Source organism: Corythoichthys intestinalis, chromosome 13 (genome assembly GCF_030265065.1).
Source record: "Corythoichthys intestinalis isolate RoL2023-P3 chromosome 13, ASM3026506v1, whole genome shotgun sequence".
NCBI lineage: Eukaryota > Metazoa > Chordata > Actinopteri > Syngnathiformes > Syngnathidae > Corythoichthys > Corythoichthys intestinalis.
The window spans coordinates 44,632,270-44,656,160 of NC_080407.1; the positions used below are offsets into that span (position 1 = coordinate 44,632,270).

The 23,891-nt window shown below is 40.5% G+C and overlaps 1 protein-coding gene across 6 annotated transcripts in view; it reads left to right on the forward strand.

The window, feature by feature from the left end:
• Positions 1–20,947, forward strand: part of pcdh7b (protocadherin 7b) — a 210,258-nt gene extending 189,311 nt beyond the window's left edge. For 2 of the 6 annotated variants that reach the window (XM_057854963.1, XM_057854964.1), the window contains exons 3-4: positions 14,810–14,828; positions 17,401–17,546. In XM_057854963.1, coding sequence (XP_057710946.1) covers positions 14,810–14,826 — 17 coding nt within the window. In that variant the 3' untranslated portion in view covers positions 14,827–14,828; positions 17,401–17,546. Of the gene's footprint in view, positions 1–14,809; positions 14,829–17,400 lie in introns of all 6 variants that reach the window. The other 4 variants (XM_057854961.1, XM_057854960.1, XM_057854962.1 and 1 more) reach the window with 3 other exon arrangements.
• The last annotated feature ends 2,944 nt before the right edge of the window (positions 20,948–23,891 follow it).

Consider the following 23,891-nt stretch of genomic DNA (forward strand, 5'->3'; position numbering starts at 1 on the left):
GCTGTTACATCGTCCCTACCAACGTTGAGACCAAACCTACGCCATCTTGCAGCACTCATCAGTTTTACTTCGTCATCTCTTTATATTTCATCCCTAGCATCCGTCAACCATATCAGATGTCACGCATTACGTTTTTCCATGACTCGCATTTAGGTGGCTCCTCTAAGCCCAATTGGACTCTCTAGTTCATTTTCAAGGCCCCGTTTTATAGAAATTACAGTTTGACAAATAATTGCGTGACATTGTAAAAGTGGCTATTGTGCAAGAGAACCTGGCCGAGGGTGATAAGAAGCAATGACTTGTTCTTGACTAAAAAAAAGCACTTTTAGGAAGGAATACGCACAAACACGCACACAAGCTCATGAAGAGCAAAGAAAGCCCTACCATTTTCTAAACACACGCCAACCCTCCATGTATATTGTCTTTGTCTTCTCAAATGAAAGTGTGTCTTATTGTCTGCGGCTGCCGGGAAACAAATTACTCGGACTGAAGGTTCATTTCAAATACAGTGTTTTCTGGACTATAAGTCGCACCTATGGTCCCCCCCTCCCATAGTTTGGCTGTCTCTCTCTGTCGCCCGTCTCCTCGAATCAGCAGTGACTTTACGATTTGCGGCAGTTGGTTTTAGCGGGATAAATATTTCATATCGCCCTCCTCGGCGGCTCCAAGTCATCGGCACGACGCGCGACAGTGTACACTGTCATCTCGGCACTGATTGCTCCGACGCGCCAAATGGATCCATCTGAACGCCAAGGCCTTTGAAGAAGGGTTGGAGGCAATCGCGAGCCCATTTGCCGAGCTTTGTTCTCACAAAGGCATCCTCTTGTGCGTTTTTCCACTCCGCTCAGCCCGTTATTACTCTTTGCCCTCAAATCGGAATCATGCGGATGCGAATAAATTACATTTGGAGGTTAAAGTGTTTAAGAGGTTTCTTGGGAACTGGGCGGAGTTGGAGTAAATCAAATTATTTGGACGAAAAGACATGGCTTTGTTTTATATTTCAGGGGTTGTTCGCAAATTCACCTACAGTTTATCACAAAAATGAGTACACTCCCAGTAGTTCGCTCCCGGCCGTTTTACTGGATTTTGACTGATTTTGCAAGGCCCACAGATAATTATGTTCTATTGCTATATAAACATGGAACCCACTAAAAATTATTTCTTTCAGCAGGGAAAAAAATCATATCTTTTTCCATTCTTTAGAAATCAGCATTAGAAAATAGCTTAGTTTGAGCAATTTTCCAATTTCTGATGAAAAAACAAATTGAGCTTTTTGTGAAAGCATACATTTCAAACATAACTAACTTTAACAGCTATTTTTTGCTTTAGTTACATCCTAAAAATCTTAATATTTTCCTTTTACAAAATAACAAACAACAAGACAAATAGAGCTTTTGATAGCAACACATACAGTGCCTTGCAAAAGTATTCGGCCCCCTTGAACCTTGCAACCTTTCGCCACATTTCAGGCTTCAAACAAAAAGATTTAAATTTTAATTTTTTGTCAAGAATCAACAACAAGTGGGACACAATTGTGAAGTGGAACAAAATTTATTGGATAATTTAAACTTTTTTAACAAATAAAAAAACAAAAGTGGGGCGTGCAATATTATTCGGCCCCCTTGCGTTAATACTTTGTAGCGCCACCTTTTGCTCCAATTACAGCTGCAAGTCGCTTGGGATATGTTTCTATCAGTTTTGCACATCGAGAGACTGACATTCTTGCCCATTCTTCCTTGCAAAACAGCTCGAGCTCAGTGAGGTTGGATGGAGAGTGTTTGTGAACAGCAGTCTTCAGCTCTTTCCACAGATTCTCGATTGGATTCAGGTCTGGACTTTGACTTGGCCATTCTAACACCTGGATACGTTTATTTTTGAACAATTCCATTGTAGATTTGGCTTTATGTTTTGGATCATTGTCCTGTTTGAAGATAAATCTCCGTCCCAGTCTCAGGTCTTGTGCAGATACCAACAGGTTTTCTTCCAGAATGTTCCTGTATTTGGCTGCATCCATCTTCCCGTCAATTTTAACCATCTTCCCTGTCCCTGCTGAAGAAAAGCAGGACCAAACCATGATGCTGCCACCACCATGTTTGACAGTGGGGATGGTGTGTTCAGGGTGATGAGCTGTGTTGCTTTTACGCCAAACATATCGTTTTGCATTGTGGCCAAATAGTTCAATTTTGGTTTCATCTGACCAGAGCACCTTCTTCCACATGTTTGGTGTGTCTCCCAGGTGGCTTGTGGCAAACTTTAAAAGAGACTTTTTATGGATATCTTTGAGAAATAGCTTTCTTCTTGCCATTCTTCCATAAAGGCCAGATTTGTGCAGTGTACGACTGATTGTTGCCCTATGGACAGACTCTCCCACCTCAGCTGTAGATCTCTGCAGTTCATCCAGAGTGATCATGGGCCTCTTGGCTGCATCTCTGATCAGTTTTCTCCTTGTTTGAGAAGAAAGTTTGGAAGGACGGCCGGGTCTTGGTAGATTTGCAGTGGTCTGATGCTCCTTCCATTTCAATATGATGGCTTGCACAGTGCTCCTTGAGATGTTTAAAGCTTGGGAAATCTTATTGTATCCAAATCCGGCTTTAAACTTCTCCACAACAGTATCTCGGAACTGCCTGGTGTGTTCCTTGGTTTTCATAATGCTCTCTGCACTTTAAACAGAACCCTGAGACTATCACAGAGCAGGTGCATTTATACGGAGACTTGATTACACACAGGTGGATTCTATTTATCATCATCGGTCATTTAGGACAACATTGGATCATTCAGAGATCCTCACTGAACTTCTGGAGTGAGTTTGCTGCACTGAAAGTAAAGGGGCCGAATAATATTGCACGCCCCACTTTTCAGTTTTTTATTTGTTAAAAAAGTTTAAATTATCCAATAAATGTTGTTCCACTTCACGACTGTGTCCCACTTGTTGTTGATTCTTGACAAAAAAATTAAATTTCATATCTTTATGTTTGAAGCCTGAAATGTGGCGAAAGGTTGCAAGATTCAAGGGGGCCAAATACTTTTGCAAAGCACTGTAACAGAGATGACGCTGTTGTGGCCGCGACAGCCGGGTTCCCTCATCGCCGCCTGTCTCATAAAGATGGATTTTTTTTTGTCTCTGTGGGGTGCTCGGTGAGCAGCACGGACTCAACAGCATCGTCCGCTGAACTGGTGGTCCCGGTCGTTCTGCTCGGTCGTTCTGCTCGGTTGTCCAGCGCCCGGCATCCCAGGCATCCTCTAGGTCAGGGGTCCCCAACCTCTTTTGCACCACGGACCGGTGTGATTTGGGTCTTTTTTTTCACGGACCGGTGTCCTGTCATATTTTGCACCCTTATAAAATTTTGCTCCCAAAGCTTTTATGGCGGTGAAAAAAGCCCTCTTTTATATTCAGTTGGACTCTCAATGATATCCAACGGTGCTAAAAAAACTATTTACATCACAAACATACATGTGCAACACGGAAATGGCGTAAATTAATGCTTAACGACACGGCGAAGTCGTTAAGTGAGAGGGCTACGTGCAGTTGTTGTGTGCGCCTAACATGGCAAACGTAAGTTAATCTTCCTTTCTTTAAAGAAAGTCTGTAGTGTGTACTTAGGAATCGCTGCATTTGTGGTCCTTTTTAACGTTACGCGCATGCCAACTTTGTCAGAACACCGGCAATGTGCGGCAGAAAAATACAGCAAATATAAAATAGCATTTGTTTTTCGCCCCGTCTTGTTAAGTGCAGGGAAAAAAATACAACTCACCCGCTGAATCAGTGGGAGGCCTGAGTTTGCTTCGGTGAGACGAGATGGTCCCGAGATGGGAGAGTGAGAGAAGCTAGCATCACAAATACACGATGTTGGAAATTGTAGCATTTTTTTCAGCGCGCTCCTAGCGATGTCAGGATATTCCGAAATGACTTTAATCCAGAACTTCGGTGGAGTTGTCTCAAATGTACGTTTAAGTCGCCGTGATTTGCAATCTCTACAAGCTGATATTCCTGTTCCACAGACATGCTCAAATCACTCGATTTATTCACATACGGGTCACGAATTCACTCCTTCGCAGTTCGTGGGTCTTTAGTGATTGGAAAGTAGCATAAATTTTGTTTTCTTCGAGGTTGTAGCCACATCTTCTAGCTCGTCAGGTTCCCTTTTCCCCGTAAAAAGTCTGCCCAAAGACGTCTGTTATTCAGTCATTCTAGTGTGGGGGTTAATTATTTCCGGGAAGAAATGTGATTGGCGACGACCTACGTCATACGTTATTATCGAGTCCAAGCTCGCATAGATATACAAAACGAGATTTAGTGCTAACAGCTCAATCAATGCATTTCTATGACGACCTCCTATCCTGTAGGTGTATATCTAGAGTAGACAGGGGTATTGGTGTGTTAAGCGGCACAGGCCAAAGTCAATTGGCCAGAATGCAGTCGTTAATAAATTATTTATCATTTCTGCGCGGCCCCAAATGCGCCACGGACCGGTCGTTGGGGACCCCTGCTCTAGGTTGTTCTCCATTCGGTCGTCTTCCGCCGGCGCCCCGGCCGTTCGTTGCCTTTGAATCGGGTTGCAGGTCTTACCAAATGCGCTACTGCCCTGCAGTGGCCAGTTTTATTGCTTTAAAATGGATTTTCAGCATTGTGCTTTGGAGCTAAATTGAATCAGAACCCAGAGATGTCTCTTGTAAGAAAAAAAAAAAAAAAAACGTTTAAATACATCTTTGGGACACTGAAACAATTAAAAATAGAACATATTTATACGTTTTATGGAGCAAATGAGTTAAGGTATCTGTTTTCATGGGACAACATTGACAAAATGACACAATGAAAAGTAGTCTGTGTGCAGCTTATATAATAGAGTTAATTTATTTTCCCCTCAAAATAACTCAAAATATAGTCATTAATATCTAAACCCCTGTCAACAAACGGGAGTACACCCCGTGGAAACTACATCCCTAAATGTCCAAATTGAGTACTGCTTGTCATTTTCCCTTCAAAATGTCATGTGACTCGTTACAGGAGTGCTGTCAGCATTGGTGCTGAGATTGAAGAGGTGGGGTGTCAGCCTGCTAGTGCTAAGACCATACGCCGCACTCTACATCAAATTGGTGTGCATGGCTGTCACCCCCAGGAGGAAGCCTCTTCTGAAGACTGTACACAAGAAAGCCCGCCCGTCTCATCAGACCATAGGACATGGCTCCAGTAATCCATGTGGTTTGTTGAAACTGTTTGCGGGCTTTCTTGTATACTGTCTTCAGAAGAGGCATCCTGCACATGCAGGGGGGGGGGGGGGCACGGAGGGTGCTTGAGCACCTGCCCCTTTGCCCCGACATGCCCAAAGTGCCCCTTTTAAGTGGGATTTTTTTTTTTTTTTTAAAGCAGTCTGTGTGCCCCAAAGCCGGTGCATAACCCCCCGCACGATGTTCCTCTGTGACCTGGGTGTGTAGTGAGGAGTCTAAGGACATCTGGTGGTTGAAAAAAAAACGGTGTTACCCTATTAAACAGTGTTCAAGCAAATACTATTGTGAAAATTCTTACACCAGGTTTATTGTAGGGATTTTTTAAAAGAAAAATTTAATTGTGAAAGAATATATTTTATTCATGCTAATAAAACACAATTATTAACTGCTGTGAAACTATATGCTTGCATGCAAGACTTTCTGTGGACTCGGATCTTCACTCCCTTTCGTGCCAGCTACAGCTAAGTTTCCAATGTCGTAACTTACGATGTTTTTCTGTTGAAAATTCCCAAGTTGAGCTGTAATAAGTTTCACTTCTGTTTCACAGTAAGCATCCAGTTATGAGAAACAAAACCAAATAAGGAGAAGCAGTTAGAGCTGATTCACTCTGAACTAACCAATTATCGCGCACCACACACCCACTGTTCTGACCATGTGACTTTGTAAAATAAAAAGGCAGCGCACAGCTTTGATAGGCCTAGCTTCGCATCTGCCGAACCCCGTGTGCACGTTAAACCTTGAGACTCGAGTGGTTTCTGACTGCAAATGGTTTCATTCCCGATAAGGTGGGAGGTTTCTCTCGTTGTGACTGTCATTTGAATAGAATACTCTGGGTGTTTTAATTCCTAACAATAATTTTCGCCTATATAGTTTTCTACTTTAATCATGAATTACCCACCGCCCCAAGGCTGTTTCAACCCGTGTGTGTCTACTCTCTATAGGCAACCATATTTGTCCATTCTCTTCACAAATTTATCTGGAAGGGTACACATCTTTAAGTTCTCTAATAAGGAAAGGCTGATGGTGGCTAAGTGAACATGTAATTTGGTTTGCTCGCAGATTAACAACGAGTAAGGAAGTTTTGATATAGAGGTTGAAGGAAGAAATGAGGCACAGACTGAGTCATAGCCAGAAAGTGTTGACGACAGTGTTGATTTCTATTTACTGTTCACCCCTCCCAATTAAAGTCTGTCACAGTCACAGACAATTATACTGTCAAGCTGGTTAAACTGGATGTTGTTGTAAAGTGTATTAAATTTTTGTTCATGTGCCCCTTTTGATCTATAAGCACCTGCCCTTCCATTGGTCTCTGCACGGCCCTGGTCTGACCACTAACAGGCTGAACCCCCCCCCCACACACACACACACCTCTTCAATCTCTGCAGCAATGCTGACAGCACTCCTGTAACGAGTTAAATGACATTTTGGAGGAGGGAAAATGACAAGCAGTACTCAATTTGGACATTCAGGGATGTAGTTTCTAAGGGGTGTACTCACAGGGGTTTAGATATTAATGGCTATATTTTGAGGGTTTTTTTTAGGGGAAAATAGATTAACCCTATTATATAAGGTGCACACAGACTACTTTTCATTGTGTTAAAGTGTCATTTTGTCAGTGTTGTCCCATGAAACGTAAAACACGTAAATTGAAATGTCCTACATTGCCACTAAAGCAGTTCCAACAATAGGTATGTTGATCTGCTTCCTGAGTTTCAGTCTGAGCAATAATTTTTAGCACCAATCTGCTTCGTCTATCGTCATAACCGGCAACCAACGAGTTAAGCACAACCTCAAACTGTCTAGTACTAGTAAACGGATTGATAAGATCACGTATGAGAACGCAGTCGCGAACATGCCAGGATTTATTGGACGCGTAGCGCGATCTCCTGTCAAAGTCCGACCCCGATCCTTCCTTCTCCGGTTCTGTCTTCCCGAGTCTCCTTTTCGCTGCTCTCTTTTGGCAGTGTTTGGCCTATGACGGCCCAGAGGCAGCCATGCTGTCTTCTCGGCTCAATCTGCTGCCTCGCATCTCCCAGGCCCTGACCCCGCTCCACTCGGAGCATTGTCACTCTCCTTTAATTCTCCTTTCTTCTGTCCTTGCAACGTCACCCTTAGTTTCTTGCATAGTCTGAATGGATGCAAAGCAAAGCCAACGCTTTGCCTGCTTTATTCATTCAAGGGCATCACATTTTGCCAAAGTCTCGCAATAAATGATCCCTCCATCCACCTTGCAAGACCTCCTCCTTTCTTCTTTCTGGACTGAAGGAGAGCAAATGGGCTGTGTTGAAAGCCATTATGAATTTACCGCCTCCCCTCGGCTGAAAGCACTTCACCCCCGAGCGGTAGAGATCGTCTCATGGCTAGCAAATAAGGCCTGCGCCCCAGGGGCGAAACCTGTGAGAGAAGAGACCTCTTTGCTTGGCTTTTTAGCGGTGCAGCGAGGCTTGTGACCCCACTCGTATTGTGTCATACAGTGGCTGATTGTACAAGTGACAAAAGAGCACTTTCTTTCGGTTCTGTTTGCCATGTCCAGATTATTAAATGGAAGCAACCTTGAAAATCCATTTGAAACTAAATTGATACAGAGGCTCCTCGGCTTACTCCGTTTGTATGGTTAGAAGTTCAAATCGGTCAGCAAGGAACTAGTTCGGCCAGTGGCGTAGGAATATTTTGTCAAGTACCGAAATTTAGGACGATAAGGCACACCAGAGTATAAGCCTACACCGAACTGGACCATAAGTTGCAGGGATATGGGATCTTTACACTAAAAGATAACCGGTAACACTTCATAAGACTAACAAGACCAAATGAACCACCATGAAGCTTTGAACCAATTGGCTGCGAAGCTTTATTGCATCAAGAATCTTCGTTTGGCCATCACTCCTATCAACACTTGTCATCATACATGCCTCCTAGCATGCATTACAGCAGCAATACAAATGTAAATAACTAAAATTCACATTCTGTGCTAATTATTTCTTCAGTTACTGTTCCAGTTGTTTCATTAAACGCTTATTATGGTAGTAAGACTTTGGTAACACTTTATAATAACTATCCGTTTTACTAGTTAATAGATCATTAGTAAAATGTTGATAAATGATTAGTTGTTGATTTGTGAAGTATTTGTTAACAGTTTGTTAAGCATTTACAGGGTGTTCCAATATGGTTGACCCCATTCTAAATGCCCATGCTATTTGATGGTCATAAGTTTTATTGGTTAAATATACAAAGTACAAATATTTATTGGTTCAATGGCAGATTTTCATAAATGTGCAACATGAACGCCGCCTGCAAAATGCCTTATCAAATGCCTTTTCTTTTGAAGTGAGCATTTCTTAACCTGAAAAGATAGAAATGCCAAACGTTACAAAAACCTGAAACGTTTCTACACAAACTGTGTTTCAGGTTAAGAACACCCTGTAAATGCTTAACAAACTGTTAACAAATACTTCACACATCAACAATAAATCATTTATCAACAGTTTACTAATGATCTATTAACTAGTAAAACGGGTAGTTATTATAAAGTGTTACCAAGACTTTATTAGACAGCGGTGCCATAAGACTGTCATTAAAAAGACATGACACTGCCATGAGCATTGTTATGTCATAATCATGTCATTTGGCAAATATCTTACTTTTAAATGGATATAAAAGATTCAAACTGGACATAAATTGAGTTAGTGACGTAATTTGTCGGATGACATTTAGTGACATCGGTCCTAAGCATTTAGTAATGCCCATGATAGTGTCATATCTATGACGGTCTTATGACTAGAGGTGTGCGAAATTTCCGATTCTTAGATTATTCGCCATTCGGCCGTGAAAGATTCGAGAAGGATTCACAAATATCCAAATTCCGATTATTGAATTGTACCAGGTAAAGCAGAAGTAAAACATAGTCAGCGCGGTCTTTGGGACGCAATGAGGAACGGACCAAGAGTAAATATCATGTTCAACTCATGCCGCTAGATAAAAAAAACAATCATACCTGACTGCGGCTGACAGCCGCTACAAACAACGGCCAGTTGCTAGTTGCTACAAACATACGGCTATAGTTGATATCATATATATGTAGAACTAGATGCAAAATGACAGACGTCGGTGTTAGAACATGTATTGTGGAACAGAGATGCGAAATGACAGACTTTCCGGCGTAAGTAAAGAGCCGCCATCTTAAAGCAGTAGACCTCTCTAGAAGGCTCTTTTGTAGCGAACCTAATTAACTTTTTATCTAAAATACTCCTAAATCGGCAGAATCTTGTCTTGAATCTATCTTTAAATTATTAAAAATAGTTTTAAAACTTTGACAAAAGTAGACAGAAGGGAAATTATGGAATAACGGGAGCAATTTTAACTTTAACAGTTGATTCACAACATTAAATTAATTGAATGTAGTTTAAAGCTGCTGATACAGAATGGGGACTGGAGTTTTTTATTTACTGTTATTTTTGTATATTTGTTTACTGTTACATGTTAACTTGATACTGAAATAATAGTTTGGTTTAGCCTGGGAGGATTTTTGAAAAAGTTTGGAACTAATGTACAAAACATTAAAAATTAAAAAAAAAAAAGTAGGGGGATGCTTCAATAATCGTTTTATAATCGAATTGGAGCCTCTGAATCGTAATCGAATCATTAGGTGCCCAAAGATTCCCAGCTCTACTTATGACGCTGCTGTCATATTACCTATTACCCAATAAATCAACAAATAAGCACCACTGGACTTTTAGCCGCAGGATTCAAAATGAGAAAAAAAGTAGAGATTTATAGTCCGAAAATTACAGTAGTTACCGATACATGATTCCTATTCATACACTGAAAAACTGGTAGTAATACTACACATACGTCTACTACATACGAAACGATATATTTCCATTTCCACGAAAGTTAAGGAATGCTCATTCGCTGCCAGATCTCCCAGTTCATATAGATCAGGGGTCCCCAAACTTTTTCCCGTCAGGGCCACATAACTTTTTCCTTCTTTGATGAGGGGCCGGGGTCAGTTTGTAACAGACAAAGTGTGACGATTGCAGGAGTGCCCAAATGTAAAAATTTGGTCCTTTTTCAGAAAGCCACAATCAAATAACCCTTTCTGGATTCTTCACGGAACATGTTCACATTTTATGTGTAGTTAGCCCGCATCGTAGCAGTGTCTGGTTGTGTCACTCATGTGACGTGCTGCGCCAGTGTCCTCTCTAGTCTCCAGGCTTGCTTGTTTTGAAACACACACACGGAAATATTTGTTTTCTTATCTTGGCAAGAAAGAATATACAATGTTACTAAATATACTATGCAATGCTATTAATATATATGTGATGTGGCTAAAGCCATTAAAGGTGTCACACATGCTAAATGCAATTCGTAACGTTAGCATAGCATTCACGTTCGGTTTAGCATTAGGCTAATTCTCGGACAATTTTTTTTTTTTTTTTTTTGTAACCGACAGTCCTTGGCGTCCAGGTGGGTAAATTGAAAACAATGTACTGGTTTTCTGCTGAGTGTGCATTATCAACAGCAAGTTAGCATTGTGCTTGTAGATGCTAGAATATGTGCTCCTCTGTCAATGTTCATTTGAAATAGTTGTAAACATTTATTTATGTATTTTTGGAGTAAAACTTCTGAATTTTACAGACAAAAACATTTTGAGTAGTCGTCGACTAAATCTAGACGAAGACAGTTTTGAATGACTAAAATATGACTAAGACTAATAATAGTAAGTAGTATTATCCAAAAGACAATTTGAAGAAGCTGGCAAAAACAACATCGCTAGTGAGATACGTAGCTAGCTAGCTATCGATTATTTTAGTCGTCGATTAATCGATGAACTGGTTCATTCGAATAATAGTCAGATAAGGAACGTAGAAAATTTAAATACCTGAGCTGAGCCTAAGACGGTATATAAAAAAATAATAATAATAATAAATGAAGATCTCAGTACAACAAAAGAACAATTTGGCTAACTTCCATAGCAAAAGTCCGCTAGCTTAACCCTTAAAGACCTGCAACATAAAGCAATTATCTGAGAATTTCAAAGTTTGAAAAAGAAGGTCCTAATGACACCTTTTTTTCAAATTTGTAAATAGAAATGTCAAAATTAATGTGTAATAAGCGCTTTAATATCTATAACTCTAGCTAAATCCTGTTTTGTTTTTTTCCTCATGGAACATGCAGGTGTATGTGTTGACTTGCATCCATCATGCCCCCCCCCCAAAATGTAAAAATTCTGAATTACTCTCAAAATCATGACATTTTAGGTGTGGCAAATGTGATACATTTGGCAATAAATGGTTAAATGCTATAAAATGCTAACATTTTTTTCAACAATTCTCTTAACAAATGGTTTAAACACATATCCCAACATAAAACGGCTATATATACCAATAAACTAAATTAAGAATGCATAATAGAAAACATTAGCTCAAACAAAAACTTAGCTTACGTCGGTCTTAACAAGGAGCAGCTGGATTAAGCCATGTGAAATGAGTCAATATTCATTGTCGCCACTAGAGGGCAGTTTATCCACTGAAATCAATAAAATACAAATACTTTCAATGAATTCTGAAACAATTCGGATTTTTTTTTTTTTTTTTTTCCAATTGAATTTGAATCGATTAATCGTTGCAGCACTATAGTGAGAAACTAATTGAAATTAGGTCCATTATTCCTGGCCATGATCATACTTGTCACTCTGGAAACAAGTCAATGATTTCAGACTATGCTAACAATGCTAAATGGTACCCGTTCTAAAAACTGATTGGCCAAAAAAATTGAATAATTTGGCATTCCCAGGTGGTTTTGGCCCTGGACCCAGAGTTGCGTAGGACTTAGAAAAGACTTGTCAAATGGATGAGCAATCAGTCGCAGGGCACTGCGGTCTTGAAACTAGCGCCTTGCATTGTGGGTTGGCTGGTGGCTCGGCTGTGGGTTTAAATGAGCGGGATAATCAGCGTCCGCTTGTCTCCGTGATAGCTGTCTTTGTGCAGGCTGCGGGAGGGTCTTCTCACACCATTTGTCATGTCATCGCATTACATCTTTTGATTTCCCTCAACTTTTCGCCTTGACTTGAGCTCACGTGGCGACTTGATATGAACAGTTAACACAGTTTCAGTTTAGCAGCTTAGTATGAGTTTAGCACAGTCAATGAGGTAGCACCTGAATTCGTGGGATTAGCTAATGCATAGACTTCATAATGATATTGACACGGGGCGCGTGGCCGATTACTAAGGGGGCCTGCATTGTTGCAGAGGCTGTCAAAGCTGACGGAGTGGAATCACAGACAAAGAGCTTTTTTTCGTTGAAAATTCTTGTGAATAAATGCTTGAATCAGTGAAGTCTTAATAGATATGGATGTAAAACAGTCTCGAATCTTGGTTAAAAGCAAAAAAAAAAAAAGGTGCAGTTAGCATTTAATTTACGTAAATGTAGTACAATTCTAGTCTGTCAGTCAATGTGGCGGTCGCCATATGTGAACAGCTTTTCCGGTGAAAATTCTTGTGAATAGATGCTTAAATCCCTGAATTCTTTACAGATATGGACGCAAGACAGTCTCGATTCTTGGTTAAAAGCAAAAAAAAAAACGTGCAGTTAGCATTTATTTTATGTAAATATGTCGAAGTACGATTGTAGTCTTTCTAAATACTTACATTTCTGAATTCTTTAGAGATATGGATGTAAAACAGTCTTGATTCTTGGTTAAAAGCAAAAAAAAAAAAAAAAAAAAAAAAAAAAAAAAAAAAAAAAAATGCAGTTAGCATTTATTTTACGTAAATATGTCGAAGTGCAATGCTAGCCTGTTAGTAAATGTAGCTCGCCTTATGTAAACAGAGCTTTTCCGGCGAAAATTCTTGTGAACAAATGCTTAAATCCCGAATTCTTTATTCATATGGTATGATGCTAGTCTGTCAGTCAATGTGGCGGCCGCATATGCAAACAGAGCTTTTCAGGTGAAAATTCTTGTGATTAAATACTTACGTCCCTGAATTCTTTAGAGATATGGATGTAAAACAGTCTCGATTCTTGGTTAAAAAAAAAACAAAAAAAAACAACAACAAAAAAACGTGCAGTTCGCATTTTACGTAAATATGTCGAAGTACGATGCTAGTCTTAGTCAATGTAGCGGCCGCCATATGTTAACAGAGCTTTTTGCGTTGAAAATTCTTGTGAATAAATGCTTTCAATTCTTTATATATATGGACATAAGAGTCTTGATTTTTGGTTAAAAACAAAAAGCATTTTTTTACGTAAATATGTTGTAGTACGATGCTAGTCTGTTAGACAATGTGGCGGCCACCAAATGTAAACAGCTTTTCCGGTGAAAATTCTTGTGAATAAATGCTTAAATCCCAGAATTTTTATACAGATATGGACGTAAGACGGTCTTGATTCTTGGTTAAAAGCAAAAGGAAAAACAACAACAACAAAAAAAAACGTGCAGTTAGCATTTATTTTACGAAAATATGTCGAATTACGATGCTCGTCTGTCAGTCAATGTGGCGGCCGCCATATGTAAACAGAGCTTTTCTGGTGAAAATTATTGTGAATAAATGCTTAGATCCCTAAATTATTTACAGATATAGACGTGTGACAGTCTCGATTCTTGGTTAAAAGCAAAAAAACGTGCAGTTACATTTTATGAAAATATGTCGAATTACGATGCTAGTCTGTCAGTCAATGTGGCGGCCGCCATATGTAAACAGAGCTTTTCTGGTGAAAATTATTGTGAATAAATGCTTAGATCCCTACATTATTTACAGATATGGACGTATGACAGTCTCGATTCTTGGCTAAAAGCAAAAAAAAAACGTGCAGTTACAATTTTTTTACGTAAATACGTCGAAGTACGATGCTAGTCTGTCAGTCAATGTGGCGGCCGCCATATATAAACAGAGCTTTTCCGGTAAAAGTTCTTGTGAAGAAATGCTTTAATCCCTGAATTATTTACAGATATGAACGTAAAACAGTCGATTCTTGGTTAAAAGCATAAAAAAAAAAAAAAAAAAAACATGCAATTAGCATTTATTTTATGTAAATATGTCGTAGTACGATGCTCGTCTGTTAGTCAATGTGGCGGCTGACGTGTAAACAGAGTGCTTTGCTTTTTACGTTGAAAATTCTTTTGAAAAAAAACGAAAAATATATTACCTTGAATCCTCGAACAAATCACTCCTGAGACAATCCTTCCTGTTTTTATGCGGCACAGCTTTCGTACTTTTTCAACATCAATCCGGCATTGGATCGCTGCATGTGTCGCTGCAACCGACTGCCAAATATTGAAGCGGATTGTTGGATGGCCCCCCTACTTCAAGGTGGAATCTGACCCGTCAATAACATTATGAAGTCTATGGCTATTGCTTAAAGTGATTGCATTTTGGTTTGAGCCTCGTTGAGGTTTGGCTAGCAATGCTCGGGGTCGTTTTCGAAAATGGATTACCTGAAACGGAATGGCACTCGAGACAAACCCAAGACTACGATTTATTCTTGACTGTGTCCTCTGGTTATGAATCCCTGGTTTATTAATGCAGCAAATGCTTTTGTGACAAACAGAACAAGTGATTTCTGTTCTGTATTCTTTCTTTTACAGGAGAAAAAGAGCATTAAAAGTAAGCCACGATACCAACTCTTTTGTTTTTGGGCAAAGGCATGCTTGGCTTGGTTTGCACTCCCCGCCGCCGCTTGATTTTGATTTCCCATGCATCCTTTCATGAGCATACTACATCAAACATCACGGAGAAACGACAAAAACAAAAAACAGACTTCCATTTATTTCTCGCCACCCGTGCAGCGATGCGTCGCAGACGTCTACCGTCCCGCTTTGTTATTTCTCGTCAAGTCTTTTAAACGCTCTCGTAACGCAATCGTTAATCTCGACGCCCGGTTTAGCCAATTGGTCAAAACCCTAATTAGTGGATTAAGAGAATAGCAGGACGTTTAAGCCACGCAAATCTTTAAAGCTACTTAGATCAAGACGTGATTGCCAGCTGTCAATCAGCAGATAAGGAAAGGTTTCTGGGAAAAACACCCTCGCGCACTCCGGCAAGGCTAAATCAAACGCAAATTGATGTCTTCAGTTGTTCATTGTTCCTCCCCGCCGCCTCAGCACAAACACGTTTTAAAGCATGACATGATTTCAAACCCTTATTCACGCTACCGTTCTTTAGTTGGAGGCTGCTGTCCGAGCCGGCGGAGTCGTCTCGTTTTTCATTGGTGTCTCCTGTTTCACTTGCTGTCGTGGCTTGCATGAAAACAAAACATTGCTTTTATTTATGCCGGCTTAGTGCCACAATCACAAGCAGAATCAACAAAAGAAGGCAATACCAAGGTTGCCTCCAGGATAACATGAACAGAGTCGGGGTTAGTCTTGGTTCAGTATATGGAGTGGGGCAAATAAGTATTTAGTCAACCACTAATTGTGCAAGTTCTACCACTTGGAAATTAGAGAGGCCTGTAATTGTCAACATTGGTAAACCTCAACAATGAGAGACAATGTGGGGGGAAAAAATCAGAAAATCACATTGTTTGATTTTTAAATTATTTGCAAATCATGGTGGAAAATAAGTATTTGGTCAATACCAAAAGTTCATCTCAATACTTTGTTATGTACCCTTTGTTGGCAATAACGGAGGCCAAACGTTTTCTGTAACTCTTCACAAGCTTTTCACACACTGGTATTTTGGCCCATTCCTCCATGCAGATCTCCTCTAGAGCAGTGATGTTTTGGGGCTGTCGTTGGGCAACACGGACTTTCAACTCCCTCCACAGATTTTCTATGGGGTTGACATCTGGAGACTGGCTAGGCCACTACAGGACCTTGAAATGCTTCTTACGAAGCCACTCCTTTGTTGCCCTGGCTGTGTATTTGGGATCATTGTCATGCTGAAAGACATGTCTCATCTTCAATACCCTTGCTGATGGAAGGAGATTTTCACTCAAAATCTCTTGATACATGGCCCCCGTTCATTCTTTCATTTACGCAGATCAGTCATCCTGGTCCTTTTGCAGAAAAACAGCCCCAAAGCATGATGTTTCCACCCCCATGCTTCACAGTGAGTATGGTGTTCTTTCTTCTTCTTTCTCCTCCAAACACGAGAACCTGTGTTTCGACCAAAAACTTCTATTTTGGTTTCATCTGACCAGAACACATTCTCCCAGTCCTCTTCTGGATCATCCAAATGCTCTCTAGCGAACCGCAGACAGGCCTGGACGTGTACTGGCTTCAGCAGGGGGACACGTCTGGCAGTGCAGGATTTGAGTCCCTGGTGGCGCATTGTGTTACTGATAGTAACCTTTCTTACTGTGGTCCCAGCATTCTGCAGGTCATTCACTAGGTCCCCCTGTGTGGTTCTGGGATTTTTTCTCACCGTTCTTGTTATCATTTTGACGCCACGGGGTGAGATTTTGCATGGAGCCCCAGATCGAGGGAGATTATCAGTGGTGTTGTATGTCTTCCATTTTCTAATAATTGCTCCCACAGTTGATTTCTTTACACCAAACGTTTTACCTATCGCAGATTCAGTCTTCCCAGCCTGGTGCAGGTCTACAATTTTGTCTCTGGTGTCCTTCGACAGCTCTTTGGTCTTGGCCATAGTGGAGTTTAGCGTGTGACTGACTGAGGTTGTGGACAGGTGTCTTTTGTACCGATAGTGAGTTAAAACATGTGCCATTAATACAGGTAACGAGTGGAGCCTCCTTAGAAGAAAGACCTCTTTGACAGCCAGAAATCTTGCTTGTTTGTAGGTGACCAAATACTAATTTTCCACTCTAATTTGGAAATAAATTCTTTAAAAATCAAACAATGTCCTTTTTTTCCACATTCTCTCATGGTTGAGGTTTACCCATGTTGACAATTACAGGCCACTCTAATCTTTTCAAGTAGGAGAACTTGCACAATTGGTGGTTGACTAAATACTTATTTGCCGCACTGGACACTGAAGATAGCTGAAACCAAAGAACTAATATTAGTGTTGTCACTCGCCGAATGGACTCTTCAGATAATCATTGAACCCTTTTATTCCTTAAAAATACTGCGACATCAAGACACGATTCTGGCAACTGCATTCACACTCCGTCACTACTTAACACAGTGTTAGATGTTCATTCATCATTGAATATTCAACGTTCTTGAAAAGAAACAAAATGCCCTTACGCCTTGTTTTGCCTTTTCCTCTTCACCAGACTCGCGGCCACTGCCCGACGTAGCCATGACCGGCAAGTGCACCCGGGAATGCGACGAGTACGGCCACTCTGACTCCTGCTGGATGCCTGTCCGCACGTCGCCCGAGCGGCGGCCATCCAAGTCCACCACCACACCCCAACAACCAAAGCTTTCCACTTTCATGAGCGGCAACAGCAGCAGTAGCAGCAGCAGCAGCCAAGAGCAGCCCGGCAGCCAAGAGACCCTGGCCATGGGCGCTGTGGGGGCCATGGGGGCTATGGGCGCCGTGGCCAACGGAGACCCCGCCGCCGGCCACATGCTGGGCAACCGTAATCGCAACCTACTTAGCAAGAAGATGGCTTCCTCCTCCTCCTATGAGGCCTTCGGCTCCCCGTCTTACGGCTCGCCTCCGTACGGCTCGCCCGGAGTCGCGGAGGAGACGCTGGGCCATCCCACCGAGGAAATCCCAATGGCGCCCACCGGAGAGTACAAGCCCACCTCTTGCGGTACTCTTACGCGACGGGAGGTGTACCTGTGAGCTGACGCCACGTCTATCTTACGGCTAGCTTAGCCCGACGCCCTCACCGAACTTTAACGACTCCAAAGACTTACCACAAAAGTACAAAGACGGTGGCCTTTTTCTTTTCTTTAAAGCGCTATTACTGGGATGTCAATCTGGCGAGTCGGGCTCTTGCAACACGGTCTGCTGCCTGATAGTCCACTTGTACAGTCCCTGTCAAAAGTCTTATCACTTATCCATTTTGTAGAAACAATTCCTCATAACCTGACTTTTAATGATTCAATTGGTTTCAGAAATGGTTCATATGAAAGCGAAGACCCTCCCAAATGATGTTGAATGGACAAAAATATAGTTCTGTCACCGAAAAAAGATTTATCATTTAATGAAGACATAAAGGTTAAATTTTGGCAAGACAAAAGTTTTGTCGCCGACAGAAAGTAGTGTGAAAATTGAACAAAAAATGTACTGCAAATACAAACATATGTTACATAACATAAGCAATTCGGGTGCTGTGAGCAGGGGCGCTGATGGGACATTTAGAGTATCAACTACGTAATTTCCTGCATTCTGGTGAATCTTTACACACTAATTTGTGCATTTTCTGCATTAATTTAAGATGAAAATATATTTATGTAAACATACAGCGTATAGAGCAATAATGAATAGACTGATATCATCTATAAGAAATGTACTGAAGGGCATATTTTACAATCTAAATATATTTTAACTAAAAATATTCTCAAAGCAAATGCCATAACGAATAACTTGGAATATATGTTTAGTTTGAACTTAACTATACTACAGTATACATTACAGTATACAACTGTTTTAGTATGAAGAGATTGCTAAGGGTTTGCCTGCTGTACTGATTAAATGTAAGCTAAAAGTGGAGCAAACACTAGCTAGCAAACAATTACAATATTTCATTATGGAGTAGGCTAAGCCTCATCTGGAAACTCGCGATCTCCACTAGGGTTGTTCCGATCATGTTTTTTTGCTCCCGATCCGATCCCGATCGTTTTAGTTTGAGTGTCTGCCGATCCCGATATTTCCTGATCCTACTGGTTTTTTTTGGTCCCGATTCAATTTCAATCATTCCCGATAATTTTTCCCGATCATATTGGCTACATTTTGGCAATGCATTAAGAAAAAAATGAATAAAACTCGGACGAATATATACATTCAACATACAGTACATAAGTACTGTAATTGTTTATTATGACAATAAATCCTCAAGATGGCATTTACATTATTAACATTCTTTCTGTGAGCGGGATCCACGGATAGAAAGACTTGTAATTCTTAAATGATAAATGTGACTTTGTATATTATGACTAAATATTGCCATCTAGTGTATTTGTTGAACTTTCAGTAAATGATACTTTAGCCATGCCCAAATGCATGATGGGAAGTGCAACCATGACTGTGCTTAGTGCTACCAATTGATATATCTTCTCTGCGTTGGGAATTAACATAGGGTGTTAAGAAAAAGATTAATTACTACCTTGCTTCCCCACATTGCTTCCCACGTTATTTCTAATCGTAGGGAGAGGGATTGTAAGGCTTTCGCCAATTAAAAAAAGGCTCCAAAGGCTGCCAAAATTCACTCTACTCCTTTTACGCTGACTTTTAGCTCTCTATATAGGTAAAACGCCACCATTACAGAATGAGCGCGACAATGCGTGAGTGGGTTGTGCAGCGCATGCATTAATTGCGTTAAATATTATAACGTGATACATTTTTTTAAAAAATTGCCGCCGTTATCGGGATAGATTTGATAACCCTACCTTAAGCCTAAACTAAAGACTCTGGATGAGTGTACCATATTATGTCTAACGTTAAATACAATTAGAAAACGTTTTAATTTTTAAAAATTATATACATACTGTATATATATTTATAAAAGGTATGTCCGATATTTTTTTGGTGATTCCAATACTTTGAAAATGACGTGATCGGACCCGATCGATCGGGACATCTCTAGTATACAGTATACAACTTTTAGTATGAAGAGATTGCTAAGGGTTTGCCTGCTGTACAGATTAAATGTAAGCTAAAAGTGGAGCAAACACTAGCTAGCAAACAATTACAGTATTTCATTATGGAGTAGGCTTAGCCTCATCTGGAAACTCGTGATCTCCACTATAGGCTACAGCTCCGAAGCGAGGTCCCTTGTTAACAAACTAAATTCAATTGATGGCAAACTAAATTCAATAAATTCTTGACAAACTGGATTCAAACCGATTTTATAAAAGAACATTTCCACACCAACTTTCAACATGTGTAGGATGCCAAAATATGCCGTCATTATTTGGAATTCATGTTTTTTAATAGGTGCATGTCGCTCATTGAGGCAAAACCTGAGGAAAATCCTGTATTTCTTACGGAGTGAGATAACAGGTTAATTTTCAAGACACCAACCTTTCTTTTCGAAATACTTTGTCACATCGTGTTGGCCTTTTCTACCCATCTCCTGTTTTGCTTTGTTTTCTTTCCTCTTTTGAAAACCCGATTTTTGTTTTGAAAACATTTCTGCGCTACCGCACACTCATTGACTGGTGTAAATGCGCACCGCTGCTCCCGGTCTGAACGAAGGAAGGATATGCTGTCTGGGTGTTCACTTTTTGCCAAAAACAAAACAAGAAAATGACACCCTTCGTTTTATTCCTATTAAAATTATAATGATTAATTTTTAAATTTGCAAACGATTACCTAATGTTCTAATTTTCTTTATGGGCCCCCATCAGGGCAAGGGCCCTTAGAATCAGTATCACATTTCACCCCTATACGATTGCCCCTGGCTGTGAGATCCAAATTTAATATTTTGTATGACTTCCATGGGCTTGAAGGACTGCATCCATGGGGTTCGGCCAGGATTCATAAAATTTATTGATGAAGTCATCATGAACATCAAAGAAAGCAGTCTCGCATGCTTCCCAAAGTTCATCAACATTCTTGGGTTTCGTCTTCCATGCTTCCTCTTTCATCCTAACCCAGACATGCTCAATGATGCTCATGTCTGGTGACTGGGCTGGCCAGTCCTGGAGGATCTTGATCTTCTTTGCCTTGAGAAACTTTGAGGTAGAGATTGAAGTATGCGATGGAGCACCATCCTGCTGCAGAATTTATCCCTTTTTATGGTTAGGAATGTAAGAGGCAGCTAAGATTTGTTGATATTTCAGACTATTTATCTCTCAGGGTGCAGACAATTCAAAAAAACATGTGGCATTTGACAAGGCCCACAGCCTGTCAAAAGGATGGATGCTAGAAAAGTGGCAAAAGGTGGATTTTTCAGATGAATCTTCCATTGAATTACACTTAAGTCGCCGCAAATATTGCAGGAGACCTACTGGAGCCCGCATGGATCCGAGATTCACTCAGAAAACAGTGAAGTTTGGTGGTGGCAAAATCATGGTCTGGGGTTACATCCAGTATGCAAGAGATCTGCAGTGTGGAAAGCAAGATAAATAGTCTGAAATACCAACAAATCTTAGCTGCCTCTTGCATTCCTAACCATAAAAAGGGACAAATTCTGCAGCAGGATGGTGTTCCATCGCATACTTCAATCTCTACCTCAAAGTTCCTAAAGGCAAAGAAGGTCAAGATCCTCCAGGACTGGCCAGCCCAGTCACTAGACATGAACAGGATGAAAGAGGAAGCATGGAAGACGAAACCCAAGAATGTTGATGAACTCTGTGAGGCATGAAAGACGTACGAATCCTTGCCGAAGCCCATGGAAGTAATACAAAATATTAAATTTGGATCCCACAGCACCCGAATTGCTTGTTATGTAACATATTTTTCTATTTGAAGTACATTTTTTGTTCAATTTTCACACTACTTTCTGTAGGCGACAAAACTTTTGTCTTGCCAAAATTTGACCTTTACGTCTTCACTAAATGATAAATCTTTCAGCGAAACATATTTTTGTGCATTCAACATCATTTGGGAGGGTCTTAGCTTTCATAAGAGCCATTTCTGAAACTAATTGAAACATTAAAAGTCAGGTTATTAGAAATTGTTTCTACAAAATGGATAAGAGACAAGACTTTTGTCAGGGACTGTAGAATGAGCAACTTATTTTACACACAAACACGCGCTACATGCATGCATTCACATCCATCATCACAGAGACTCCTGTTAAATACAAAAACAACAACAAAAAAAGACTTTTTTTTAAAAGAGTGGGGAACTTTGCTTCAAAGTGTATCTGAATGACTTTTATTCAATATCACTCCCACTCATTAGGAGCATCCGAGGACTCTTGCAGCAAAAGAAAGGAGACGTAGGCTCTCCAATCTCCTCGAAAAATTGTACAGAAACACTTGGACTATATTTCTTTTTTTTTTTCCTTCCCTCCGCTCTATGCTTCTCGCCTATGATCGGTGAGGCCGAGCCCCCATACGGAGCGGAACATCTGGGCTGCAGACTGCGCACCGTTGCGGTTGTCACGCGGAGAACTCCATCCATGAATTTAACGAGGCAGATATATTCCAAGTACGCGAGTGTGTGCAAGCAAGAAGCCCACGTGTACAGGCTATACAGGTTCATGATGGCGTGCCGGTCCGAAATCATTCGACCTTTTTTTATTTCCGAATGGTTTCGACTTCATCGTGGGACAGACTGAGCAATAATTATCATGATGTAAACATTGACCGTCAATCATCTGGTTTTTAATTCTTGTTCTTTGAACCATTCCCCGCCAGCGCTAGCGGAGCACTAGGTTGTTGTCCGTGACGTCGTTTGAGCATGAATGTAAGAATCAGCTCAAGTTAACGGAGAACAATCAAACAAAAAAAAAACAAAAAAACAAAAAAAAAAAAACAACGGATACAGTAGTATGAAAAAAATATCTGAACCTTTTGGAATTTCTCACATTTCTGCATAAAATCACCATCAAATGTGATCTGTGTCAAAATCACACAGATGAAAAAACTGTCTTTAACTAAAACCATCCAAACATTTATAGGTTTTCCATATTTTAATGAGGATAGCATGCAAACAATGACGAAAGGGAGTTAAAATAAGTGAACCTTCTGCCTCAGTAGCCTAAAAGAGCAATTGAAATTAAATTTTTACCTAACAATTAAAATCAAGTGTGTTCCCAATCACAGATGAGTGGTTTAAAACTGCCCTGACCACTATGAAACACACACCTGGTAAGAATTGTCTTGATGAGAAGCATTGCCTGAGGCGCATCATGGCTCAGTCAAAAAAACTGAAGACTTGCGATCAAGAATTGTTGTACAAAGCTGGGAAAGGATACAAAACCATTTTTATAAGTCTGGATGATCATCAATCGACAGTCAGAAAAGTTGTCTACAAACGGAGAGAGTTTGGCAATGTTGCTTCTCTCCCAAAAAGTGGCCGTCCACCAAAGATGCCAAGAGTTCAGCGCAGAATACTCAGAGAGGTAAAAAAAGAACCCTATAGTGTCTGCTAAAGACTTACAGAAATCAATGGCACAGTCCAATATCTCTGTGCACCAGTGTTGTTTTCAACAACGACTATGACGAAAATATTTCAATTTTTTCATGACGATGACGAGATAATAACGAGCTAAAAACATATCTTTGGAGACTAAAACAACACAAATGCCAATTTTTGTCTGACAAGACAAGAACAAGACAAAAATGTGTCAGTTTTCGTCGCATGTTAACAACGTGTTACATTTTATGTGTAGTTAGCCCGCCTGGTTGTGTCACTCATGTGACTGCAACCCCCCAACTTACCCACTAATCTAGTGTCCTCTCCAGTCTCCACATTTCTTGTTTTGAGACACACACGGTATTATTTGTCTTATCTTGGCAATGAGAATATGCAATGTTGTTTTAGCCTTTAAAGGTCTGTGCTGAGTGCTAAATGTAACTCGTACCGTTAGCATAGTATAGCATTCACGTTAGCATTAGGCTATTGCTAACGGCGAGAGTCCTCAAACTCGCAGACAGCTTTATTTACATACAGTTCGTGGCGCCCAGCCAGGTATAGCTC